Source organism: Canis lupus, chromosome 3 (genome assembly GCF_003254725.2).
Source record: "Canis lupus dingo isolate Sandy chromosome 3, ASM325472v2, whole genome shotgun sequence".
Taxonomy (NCBI): domain Eukaryota; kingdom Metazoa; phylum Chordata; class Mammalia; order Carnivora; family Canidae; genus Canis; species Canis lupus.
This window is the reverse complement of record NC_064245.1, coordinates 33,916,969-33,930,166: the sequence shown is the minus strand read 5'-3', so window position 1 is coordinate 33,930,166 and position 13,198 is coordinate 33,916,969. Positions and strand designations below refer to the sequence as shown.

At 37.6% G+C, this 13,198-nt stretch overlaps 1 protein-coding gene across 5 annotated transcripts in view; it reads right to left on the bottom strand.

Annotated features, from left to right (window-relative positions):
- GABRB3 (gamma-aminobutyric acid type A receptor subunit beta3) overlaps positions 1–13,198 on the bottom strand; it is a 226,065-nt gene that overhangs the window by 59,854 nt on the left and 153,013 nt on the right. For all 5 annotated transcript variants that reach the window (XM_035714122.2, XM_025437407.3, XM_035714121.2 and 2 more), the window contains one exon: positions 9,904–10,124. In XM_035714122.2, coding sequence (XP_035570015.1) covers positions 9,904–10,124 — 221 coding nt within the window. The remainder of the gene's footprint in view (positions 1–9,903; positions 10,125–13,198) is intronic.

The following is a 13,198-nucleotide window of genomic DNA, read 5'->3' as shown; positions in this document are numbered from 1 at the left end:
TTCCAGAGCTCGTACAAAGTTGTTTCAGACAGCGTCTGCTTGTTTTTTGATATTCTTATACAGAAACAAGAGCTTGAAGCTTCTTAGTGTGCCATTTTGCTGATGTCACTGTCCAATAAGGAGATATTTAAAATCAAGAGGAGGAGAATGTTTATAAAGATAAAGTAGAAATTAATAAACAGAATTATGATATAAAATCAAAAGCTAGCTTTTAAAAATATTTAAAAAATAAATACTATGCTACTGAACAAAACTAAAAATGAAAAAGGGCATATAAAAATGTGTGCTGGGGGCAATGCACAGGCACATGCTAATTAATTAGAAGGTCTAGATAAAAAAGGACATTTTCCTGAAAAACATGAATTTTTGAGATTGATGCAAGAAGAAAACTTAGAGAAACCTGTAAGTATAGCAGAAACTGAAGCCATGCGTGCCAGGGTAAAAAATGTCACTCAAGAACCTATGTAAAGTACCATGCATCTATTCAAAACATTTCATATGATGTGAATATGAATGAGTAATTTTTTAAAAGTACTTACAGGAATACTAACCCTTTTAGGAATAGATATTTACTGTATAATATAATCTATTACAGCACATGCAAAAACAGAAATCATCTTGATTCATATTACATCAAAACATATCATGAAATATAAAGACAGATTTAATTTATTGATTGAATATATCAACAGAATCTATACGGCATATATCACAAATGTGTGAGTGCCCCACATTACCACCTCACCAACGGATAATTTACTAGGGAATTTCAGTGAATTGGTCCATGGTTCTTAGAAACTTCAGCCAAGTCATAGATCTTAATTGGAGTCAGAGTAATGAGAGAGAATGAACTAACCTGGGAATAGATTTTTTGGGACAATTTCCAGCCATTTCTGAGGGAGATTAACTCCTTCAGTTGGGACTCCAGGAAGAATGGTGCCTGCTTCATACCTGGTACAACTAGCCTAGTTTTGAGATGGCAGCAGTAGAGGAGACTGAATAGGAACTGAACTGTTAGACTAGGAATGCAGGTATATTTCCTGTGGATCACATAGGAGCTACACGGAAAAAATGGAAGATCCAAAGTAATCGTGGATCCTCTATAATAAGGCTGCCTAGAGGGTAGAGAAATAGACAGTGACCATGAAAAATGGATTCCCAGAGCTGAGGAAAGAATTCAAGGCACTCCATGGAATAGAAACATCCTACTGTCTTACTCTCCCAATCCTCAAAGCTGGTCAAGGGACCAGCTGAAGAAAGGTGCCCTGAGAAGAGTCAATTTTCAATATCTTCTAAGTCCAGAGAGTCTGAAGCCATGACAAAAATGGTATTAGTTTAAGTAAAACTTCTCTTCCTTATTTTCCCTTCATTCCCTAAATCTTCAAAATGGGAGGAGTCATATGTAGGCTGTCAACCCGGGTTGCATAGTAGGAGAGTACAGAGGAAATTAGAATAAGGGAGGCTGAGAAGTCAACTATTCTCCCTTTGCCACTAGTTTTCTAGACTAAAATAGGGCTGGGTTATGAAAAGAGAAAATATTAATGCTAAATCTAAATTTAGTATTAAACACTGACCAGAGAATTCCTGTGTAACATAAAGATAGAAAGGAACTATTGCTAAAACATTGGCAGAAAACCATGAAATCTGCCCAAATTTTTATACAAGGTGAAGAAATACTGCATAGTGTATAAGGAGATGGTGGGGGACAAACAAAACTTCATTATAACTAGATATAACTAGGTATGCTTATCACCAATAAACTGGTTGTCTAAGGATTTTTAAAAGAATAATTATGGCACCGTACTTATGGATATGTCTCCTCAGGTGAGGGAAACAAAAGCAAAAGTAAACTATTGGAACTACACCAAAATAAAAAGCTTTTATACAGCATAGAAAACCATCAACAAAACAAAAAGTCAACTTATTGAATTGGAGAGATATCTGCAAAGATATATCTGATAAGGGATTAATATCTAAAATATATGAAGAACATAACTCAACATAAAAAAAAATCTAATTTAAAAATGGGCAGAGAACCTGAATAGACATTTCTCCAAAGGTGTACGGATTACCAATAGACATATTAAAAGATGTTCAACATCACTAATTATCAGGAAAATTATCAATCCATAATCCATCAATCAAAACCATTAACGACCATACAACCCCACACTAGTCAATGGCAAATATCAAAAAAGATAAGAAATAACAAGTGTTGGCAGTGATGTGGAATAAAGGGACCCCCATGATGGTGGGAATGTAAATTGATGCAACCACTGTGAAACTATGGAAAAGAGTATGAAGGTTCCTCAAAATATTAAAAATAGAAATCCCATAGGATGCAGTAATTCCACTATGGACACTAACCTATGCCTCACCATTGAAAACCCTAATTTGGAATGATATATGCACCCCTATGTTTATTACAGCATTGTTTAGAACACCCAAGATTACAGAAGCAATGTGTGGCAGATGGTCACTACGCTTATCACGGTAAGCTTGAGTACTGTATAAAATTGTTGAATCAATATGTTGTATACATGAAACTAACAGAACATTGTATGTCAATTATGTTCAATAAAAATTTTAAAAAATTGTAAGTTAGCCATGGACAAACAAATGTTAACAGTTTTTTAAAGAGTACTGCCCACCATGATAAAATAGGATTTATCTAAGGAATTCAATGATGAATCAAGATAGGGAATTAATACATTTCAGTTACAGGTTAAATTAGGAAAATGAGCAGACAGAGAGGGAGTGAATTAATAAAATCTATTTTTATTTCTAATATATAAAGGAAATAATCTGGGGTCAGTTGTCTAATTTATGACTAGTGCTTGAATATAAACTCCATAAATTGATGATATCTGTGTTATTCAACTCATGACACAGTTCCCAGAAGCTGACAGCCAGTAAATGCATTTTTTAATAGAAGTAAAAGAATGAGTCATAACTACCTTAAACTGAAAATATAAATTATCTTTTTATGTGGGATACGAGGAGCACCTTTATTATAACAAAGAACTAGGAAATAATGTACACTGTTACCATTGTGTTTCATTTTCTGGAAGTTGAAATCAATGCAATAAAATGAGAAATAGAAATAAGAATAAAACTAATGAAAATGAACATAAAAATCATTATAAACAATATGATTCTTGGACTAAAATCCTCAAGATTATTAACTAAACTGTTAGCCTAATTGGATGCTGGCTATTGGATACTGGATAAATGCCTAAACAAAGATAGTTATAAATAAATAGATTATAGCTTTCCTACATATCTGTAAAAGCCATTTAGAAAAATAACATAAAATGATCACATTCCTAAAAGTATCACACATAAAAAATAGTAATAACTTTATCAAGATGTGAGTGGGCTGTCTAAAGAAAATGGCAAAACTCTGCTACAAGCCATGAATGAAGACATGAATGAATACAGAAATGTTACAGTTATGTGGGAAAGGTTGACTATGATATAGCACTTGCTCAAAGTAATATTTAATGAATATAATTCCAACTAATCTTCTAAATTATTTTTAAGAATTTGCTAAAACAAATGATTCTAAACATTACATGGAAGAGTAAACTGGTTAAGTATTTTAACAAATAGCTGATAATTTGAGAAGAAAAATATTGGAAAGCACCTCACATTATACACCAAAATAAATTCTGATGGATTAAGAATCTAAATAGAGAATATAAAAATAGAAATACCATGGAAATAAGTATTAGAATTTAAATTTAATCCTCACAATATCTTTTCCACCCAACACTCTAGGTTTGGGGGATGGAACAATAAATAAGACAGAAACAGTTCTTTTCTCAGAGAACTTATATTCTCATGGTGGCTTCCTCACCATCATGGATAAATACAAAAAAAAATCAATAAATAAGAGATGCAATAAAATGATGAGATAATCATCTGAAAACCCGCTATAATACAAATAAAACAAGATGTTGTAATACAAAGGGAATAGATGATCAGAGCAGGATTCTCCTTGTGGAAGTGACAGTTGAACTGTCCTCAGTTATATAATTACTCCATGATGCTAAAAACACAAGTACCTAGAAGTGAAGTACTACATTCAGCAAAGAGCATGTGCAAAGGCCTGAACACAGGGACACCCTCATCCTTGATATTTCTGAAGAGTGAAAGGAAGGTCTGCATACTGGATGCATGATAAAGAGTGAACAGATAAAATGTGAGTAATAGGCATGTTAGATGGTCTCTTCACAAATGGGAAGATAAAGAGGTTTCTGTTTTTTTTTTTTTTAATTTTTATTTATTTATGATAGTCACAGAGAGAGAGAGAGAGAGAGGCAGAGACATAGGCAGAGGGAGAAGCAGGCTCCATGCACCGGGAGCCTGATGTGGGATTCGATCCCGGGTCTCCAGGATCGCGCCCTGGGCCAAAGGCAGGCGCCAAACCGCTGCGCCACCCAGGGATCCCGAGGTTTCTGTTTTTAATTCAAGTATGAGACTATGTCATCAAATGAGTGTGGTGGGAGGTGATTAAAGTGAAGGTGTGAAAGAGTCCTTAAAAGCAGGGGAAGAATGGATGACCATAGGAAGGACATAGAATATTATAAATGTGAATTTAAAATGAAATTGAGCAATTTTCTCTAGCCCTGAGGGATGAAGTAAATAGGTTATTTATAGTAGCCAAATAAGGATAAAGTCCAAAGCAGGTGTCACAACCTTAAATATGTAATTTGTTGCTGATAAGAGTAAAAATTGGCATAATCCTTTTTTAAAAAGATTTAATTAATTAATTAATTAATTAATTAATTAGAGAAGGAGAGAGAGTGCATAAGTGCAGGGAGGGAGAGGGACATGTAGACTCCATGCTGAGTGTAGAGTCTGATGTGGGGCTTGATCCCATGATCCCACAACTCTGAGATTAGGACCTGAACCCAAATCAAGTCTGATGCTTAACCAACTGAGCCACCCAGGTATTCCAGCATAATCCTTTTTAATTTTTTTAATATTTTATTTATTTAATCATAAGAGGCACAGAGAGAGAGAGGCAGAGACATAGGCAGAGAGAGAAGCAGTTTCCCTGCAAGGAGCTCAATGTGGCACTCGATACCAGGACCCCAGGATCAGGACCCAAGCCAAAGGGAGACTCTCAACCACTAAGCCACCCAGGTGTCCCCAGCATAATCTTTTTAGAAAGCAATTCATCAAAATGTTGTTTACTTATAACTGGGAAACAGTGACAAAATAGGAGTCTGGGAAATAAGCACGTGTGCTCAAATCACATGGGTCTTATTAATTCTGTTAGCTTACATCTTTCCTGAGGGAAAAAGAATCTGATCAGAACCATTGTATGAAACAGTTTCAGAATAAGATGACAGCCAAACCAATAAAAGTAGTTAGTCTGAATCCGGTGAAGTAAGTTGTAACCTCATCTTAACACTGCATTCAACTTCTTTATTATCAGAATGGCAGTTTTAACAATTTTGAGCATTTTTAGTAGCAAGTGGAAGTGCTGTAGTGTATTTTCCAACAAATTTTGCAATATGCTTAGGAAAAACATAGCTACATTGTTTTGAAGATGACTCAACCTTAGATTCTCAGGTGCTTTTTGAAGCAAATCAAATACTATTTTGGGAGCCCATTACCAATTCCTAGCATCAGGGAAAAAAAAAAAAAAAGATTCAAAGACAAAATGCATGTCCTGAAAAAAAGATTACAAAGTTTCCTCAATGGCACAAGGTGAGATATTCAATGACATCAGGTGATCAGTTGCCTGAAAAAGAAACACAGGAAGATAGAAGAGGGATGGATAATGACTGCCTTCTCACAGGTAGCAAAAAACTTCAGCCCAGAACCAAAGAAAACAAACAAACAAACAAACAAAAAAAAAACTGCGACGGGAATAGGACCGAGATCTGTAAGCATCTTAGCCAAGATCTTCCCAGTGCCTGGCAAGGTTTGGCTGCCCAAAGGAAATTCAAAGAGCCCCAGTTTTATTTTAGGATGGTATGTATGCCCTACCTAGAGCATTCTCTCACACAGAAGCTCAGATTACTGTTTAATTCAGCAGAGCTCAAGCCAATAGGCTCAAGGTAGTGCTAGTCCAAGTTTCAAAGTGAAAAGGCTATAAGGGTCATTGAGAAAATAGTTTAGGATTTATAATGACCTTTTATCGCTACAGGAACATGATCACTTTCAAGTATCTGTATGAGCAGTCATCGACCACTTTTGCAGAGTCATCAGAGTAATGGATTAATGATTTCCCAGAATAAAACTGAGATGATGTAAAAACCTACGTCATGGACAGCTGATCCACAGCCAGAGATGTTCATCTACCTTGATAAAGCAAAAGCCTTATTTGATCCTATACTGCAACAGTTGGACATGAACAGGAAAAGCAGCCTGGAGGAGTGTAATGGTGCTGATTTACCAGCATAGGCTACAGCTGCATAGCCAGGTGAAGGCAATCCCTGTCTCCAGTGGGGAGAAAAAAATCAACCTGAACATCTCAGGAATACAGCCAGGACAACTAATATCTCAGAGATATAGCCAGTAAGAAAGCAATCCCTATTGGGCTAGAACTTCATCAGCAGCACTGTAAAAGCAAGAAATAAACAACAGTCCTAGTGGCCCATAAACTTTCAAGAGAGTTTAAATCACTAAAGTCCTCAGCTGCACCAGGCCTCCTTCAGGTTGATGCCATGGTACCTATATACCAAAGGTATAATGTGTTGCTGGGGTTTTATACACTGGCTCATCCTTGGCTTGCCATGTCACTAACATGATCCAATGATCACAATAGCAGACAGCAAACAAAGGGAAGGTAGAATTTGGAGCCCAGAGGAGTATGGAGGGTAGCTTACCAATGTGAACACTCAAATTGATTTTTACGAAAAGCATGATACATATACTGTGAGTGTATATGTATAAAATAGAATATACATATATATATATTCAGTTCACATAGAATAATGCAGAATATGTATATACATGAATTTAATAACATTATCAGTATTTTGAAATACAAAGGTGCTTCTTGTCCAAAAATTCAAATTATTTAAAATTCATATTCAAATTAATTTCTAGGGGATCCCTGGGTGGCACAACGGTTTAGCGCCTGCCTTTGGCCCAGGGCGCGATCCTGGAGACCCGGGATCGGGTCCCACGTCGGGCTCCCGGTGCATGGGGCCTGCTTCTCCCTCTGCCTCTCTCTCTCTCTCTCTCTCTCTGACTACCATAAATAAATAAAAATTAAAAAAAAAAACAAATTAATTTCTATAGATATGTGTGATTTTTAAATCTAGAGGCAGAAATTTCTAGACTAGGAATCAGATGGCACAATGTAGCTATTAAGCATGCGCAGATTGTGGCAGTCTGTTATTTAGGGATTTTCTTTCTGACAGCTTGTCCAGGACAACATAGATCTGAAGAACTGTTTCAAAAATATGAGCTTCTAAATAAAGATATAAGGAGCATATTAAGACTACATTTGAATAAAAACAGTTATTTATTTGGAAATCCATTTACTGATTTAAGAGGCTGTTTGAAATGTATAATGGATGTAAATTTGACTATAGAGTTCTTAAAGTTATTGTACCAAGTTTATTATTGAAAATTTCCCATAGCTTATTATAAAATTATTTAACTTTTATATGTAAATTTACAGGCAGAGTATTAGCTAAGGGTATAGTTTTATTCTCTTGTTTTTTTGCATGTTTTATGGTGTTAAATTCAACACTTTCAAACAGAGCTTGGATATTTATACAGTTCATTCATTCATATCATATCATTCTGTCTATTATAGTCTGAATGTTTAAGTACCCCCCCCCCCATTTATATGTTGAAATCCTAACCCACCAAAAATGGTGCTATCAGGAAGTGGGGGCTTAGGTCATGAGGCTGGACCCTTCATGAATGGGATTAGTGTTCTTATAAAAGAGATCCCACAGAACTCCCTTGCCCCTTTCACTAGGTGAGCACACAGCAAGAAGTGAGCCCTCTCCAGACACTGGGATCTTGATCTTGGATTGCAGCCTCCAGAAATGTGAGAAATAAGTGTCTATTGTTTATAAGCCATCCGGCTTATGATATTTTGTTATAGCAGCCAGAATTGACTAAGGCACTATACTAACAGTTAAAGTTTCAGTAGAAGCATACTAACATACTCTACCTCTGGTAAGAAAATAAAGAATGCAGAAATAAAAATGGAGAGAACCCAAATAGCAAGTTTTGTTTACAAAACAAAGAAGCCTAGGGGTTCCTGGGTGGCTCGCTACATTAAGCATCTGACTGTTGACTTCTGCTCAGGTCATGATCTCAATAAGGTCATGAGATTGAGTCTCATGTCAGGCTCCCTGCTCAGCAGTTAGTCTGCTTCTCTCCTTCTCCCTCTCCCTCTACCCCCCCACTCTGCTTGAATTCTGTCTCTAAAATAAATAAATAAATCTTTCAAAGAAAAAGCCAAAAAAGCTCATTTTTTACTGATATTTGTTTCCTTTTGTTCTCCCACCACATACACACACTTTTTCTATTCATATTTTGGGGGTGGGGACAGATAAATGAAGGACCCGACTTCTCATTTTATGCTCACATGGTTTCTGGGTAATCTTTTGTACAACTGATGTACTTGTCAGAACCTCCAGAATTTTACATGTGCATTTTGGATTTCCAGGCAAAAATAAAAATGCTTGAAATGTCCCAGAGAAACATCAGTCTGAACTTTTTTTTTTTACAGTTATACCATGATTTAGTTGACATGCACCACTTTTTTCCCCTTATAGTTTTTAAAAGTCTCATTTTTTTTTTTTGCTAAAATTCTGTCTCTTATTTTATATATTGCTGTTTTAAGAAAGTCACTCAACATTTGCTACTTAAGGTAATGTTAAATAATCCCCTTTCCCTGTTTCCCTGTTTCCCTGTTTGAAGCACTAAAAGCCACGTGATGTGGATATATATATATATATATATATATATATATATATATATATATAGTTATGATTTCACTTAGACTTTTTGGAGTTTTAGTTAAAGGCCTATGGACTCACATTTTATGATAAATATTTTCTCCAAGATGTCCACCTGTATCCTACTCAAAACTGTGGTCACTCCTAGATCTTAAAGGCACTTTTAGGCCAGGAGATCAAGAAAGACACACCCATGTGCATATAAACACATCCACACCTACACCCCCGCCCACACACAATTACTCTAAAACAAAATAAAACAAAACAAATAATTGCAAAATCAATGAAAAAAAAAAGATTTTTAAGATCACCATTTAAGAAGGGTGATGATATTCACAATAATTAGCCACCAGCAGTGGTGGAACATCATGGGGAGGTCTGGTGGTTTCCAGCGTAGCCGGTGAAGCCCAGGGCCTCCTCAGGGTTCCACTCAGCAGATTGTTTTCCCTGATTCAAGTAATTTCATTATGAAACCTGGTGAGAGATGATTCTCATCAGGAAACCTCACATTTAGTCATGCCCATAAATATTGGTGACATTACCTCATGAAGCTCTGAGGAGATTGTACCATGTAACAGCAAAATTAGACAGTTTTTTTCAACTCGGTAAACAGCTTTGGGGAAAATTTATTACAAACCTCTGCAGTGTCAAAGCAATACTAATTACAGGCCTTTGTGGCTATGATATGGGAAATCCGTCCTCAGGGAATCTGTGTTCTTAGATATGGCAACCGGATTATTTAAAATCAATCCAAGGAAGCAGTTTTTCCCTTGTGTGGTGTAACAGTAATGCCCCACATTTTATATTTATAAGATTCATGTGTGTGTGCAATCTCAGTGTTTCATGGATGTCTCCTAATTAATCTTAGGACATGGCCTCACTCCCTATTTCTCAAGTGAGAAATTCAATGCCAATGCACCATGAAACTGTGAAATTGGCCCTGAAAAGGCAGACAGACCTGAGCCCGTACAGCACCGTCCCATCAGGGTGAAGGCGGATCATGCGGTTTTTCACTGTCACTCCATGCACAAATGACTTTTTGTCATTTAAGAAATATGTGTCAGGCACCCATAGCTGGTCAGCCACTCGATTGTCAAGCGTGAGGTTGAGAGGGATCCCAGAATAGGCAAGCCTTTTATCTCTCCAATATTGTTGAAAATACATGGTTAAGGTGTAATCCTAGGGGAAAAAAAGAAAAGAAAAAATTAGTTTGTGCTTAGCCACAGGCATATTTCCTCCATGACTGCTTAAATTCAGGTTGGAATTCAGGAGAAATGGATATTATTTTCAGGCAGGGTAGGAAACAGTGGTTGCTTTCTTGTAAATGCAGATACTAGGTTTAATAGGTGTAAATCATGTCTATATATCCTCTTTTTTTTTAAACCCTCTGTTTTATTTAGGTAAGAACCAGACTAGACAAATTGGCATTTAAACAATAGTCACACAGATATAAAGGTCAAAAAATAATTTTTAAAAAGTCATCATAAAATCAGGCTGCTGGCAGGACCCTGAGAGCTCCCGTAGGTCCGCTATCTCCCACCAGGCAGACAGGTGTCTTTACCACCCATGGCAAAGGAGCTCTATCTACAAATTCTGCAATGTAAGCCACTTTCCTCCCTTGCTCTCTGTGAGAGCTGTAAATAGAATCCCTCCGTAAACATGCACTGGAAACACAATGACCTGTGGGAGGTCTCCATGCCTTATTCATTACATTTTCTTTTTCTTCCAGAACGCCACAGCCATTTCTACACTAACTAGGTCATGTCATTACCTTGAGATGATGATATATTCATCTGGGGAAAATGGGAGCCTAGCTACAGTTGGAAAAAAGAGAAGGGAAATGGGCCATGGTGCAACCCCTACAGGCTTGCCAACAAAATAAGCAAGTATTTAGGAAGATGATCCTACTTTTGTTTGCCTGTTTGTTTTTTGCAAAGCAATTAATGCAGTAAGAACGTGGAAAAAAGAAATCAGGCTAAGCATGAAAATTCTATTTTTAAATTTTTATTCTTTTTAGCAATCCCTATTCAAGTCTACAAAACTCAAGTCTGAAAATTTGGTAATATTTATGGGACATCTTGAGCCCCAGTATAGAAAGATGCAAGGTGAAAACCCAAAGGTAAGTAAGGTAAACTTTCTAACAAGGGAAGGGAAAATCACCATTCCATACAGGAGCTTCTTAATTCACACACTTATAGATGTCTGCAAACATCCTGGCTTTGTGGGCAATGAGAGGTGGGATTGCAAATCCATTGAATCCATCCTAGACACATGGGTCTTATGACATCCCAGCCAACACTTATTTTGCTGATTCACAGGGCAGTTCTCAGGGCTTGCTAATCTAATAATAATGCCTACTTATCACTGATCTCATGAGTGTTAGAGCATAGAAGCCTCTGAAATGGCAAAGAATATATCTGGATGGTCTTCTCCAGGTGCTCACAGGCAAGGTGACAAAACCAATAATGCTAAACAACTCAGCAAAATCAGTTTTAAGCTATAAGGGCCATAAAAAAAAATCAGAGGAGGGAGGAAGCAGAAAAATTTAAATGGGCTGGGGAGTCCTTATAGAGGTTTTATTTGCAACTTGAAGGAGAGATAGCACTTGAAGGGATGAGAAGAAACACAGAGGAGTTTTTTCCCAGGTACTTACATGGGCAGAGTTCTGTGTCTGGCATGACTTATACGAATTGCCCCCCCCCCCCAATCTCACAGAAAAGGTAACATTAAAGATAGTCCATAGCTGGCCAGATAGAGGATGGGGGGCATGAAAAATAAATCATACAGGGATCCCTGGCTGGCGCAGCGGTTTGGCGCCTGCCTTTGGCCCAGGGCGCGATCCTGGAGACCCGGGATCGAATCCCACGTCGGGCTCCTGGTGCATGGAGCCTGCTTCTCCCTCTGACTGCGTCTCTGCCTCTCTCTCTCTCCTCTCTGTGCATTCTCATAAATAAATAAAATCTTTTTTTTTTTTTAAAAAAAAGAAAAATAAATCATACAAAGATGTGGCTTTTATTGCACTGATTTTACTAAACTGATGAGAAACTTTGAGAAATGCAGTTTTGCCAGAACTTAGGATTCAAGAGAGGAAAAGGACAGAGTAGTGGGCAAGGCTGGACTCTGTAACAGTGACTAGAAGGTAGGAAAATTTGCATGCCAGCTCCACAGTCAGTGAAGGCACTGAAGGTTTCAAGTAGCAAGTGACATAACCAAGTGTATTAGCCATGTCTTTTGTTTTCTGTTTTCTCATGCTTTAACTTCTAGACCCTGGTTAACCCTGGAGGGACTGCTTTCGCTTCCCCCAGGGCTAGCTAATTCCTAGAGATAGCAAACAATTCCGTCAAGCTCTAGACTGTGCTTTCCAAATGCAAACCAACCAATCCAGAGCTCACACCCCAAGTGCCCTCCCTATTGGGTTGTCACACCCAGGCCAATATTTGAACTATGTCCAAGTACCAGGCAACTGGGGACAGTCTAGACCCTAGGGTCCACTTTAATCATTCTAACTAACCAATCTTAAGCCTGCTTATCCAGCCTCCCATATTCCCATTCACTCCCATGGAAACCACAATAAAGCTCTTTGCCCACAGTTTCCCTTCTTCCCTGTGACCCACCCTGGTGCTTCCCCGTGTGCCCCACCATTCCCTGCAATGGATGCTATGCATACCTCCACTGAGATCTGTGGTTAACAAACTACCTTTTCAATGGCAGCTGTCTCCTGATCTGGTGGCCTTGTCATACCTAAGTATAATAAAACCTATTTTAAACATAAAATCACAGATCAGGAAGGTAAGTTGTGCAGTGATTTCTTTAATGGCGAAAAAGATGATGAGCAAAGGCCTAAATGGGTGGAGAGTGTTTGCTGGTGGGTGATAAGGGAGAACAAGTGCAAAAGGAATGCAGGTTAGGGAAATCCTGAAAGTTTGCTGATGTTAGGCTTGATGTATGGCCTCAGGCTATGAATGGACCACAGGGAGCACAATCACATCCCCTGCATAACCACGAATGACGCTCAATGTAAGTGATGCATTTTAACCGAAACATTCAGAGTTTTGGTAGCATAACAAGATGGAAATAAATCAGCAATAGCAGCTAAAGGATTTTCAATTTGAATATAATGCTCCACATTACATTCTCATTGAAATAGAAGCATTTCACTTGCTTCTCTCTTTGGTCTGTAAGCCCACATCCTACGCCTGAATCATGAGTCTAGCACTTCTCTGAGTTCCCTTTCAACTGGCGTTCACATGGGT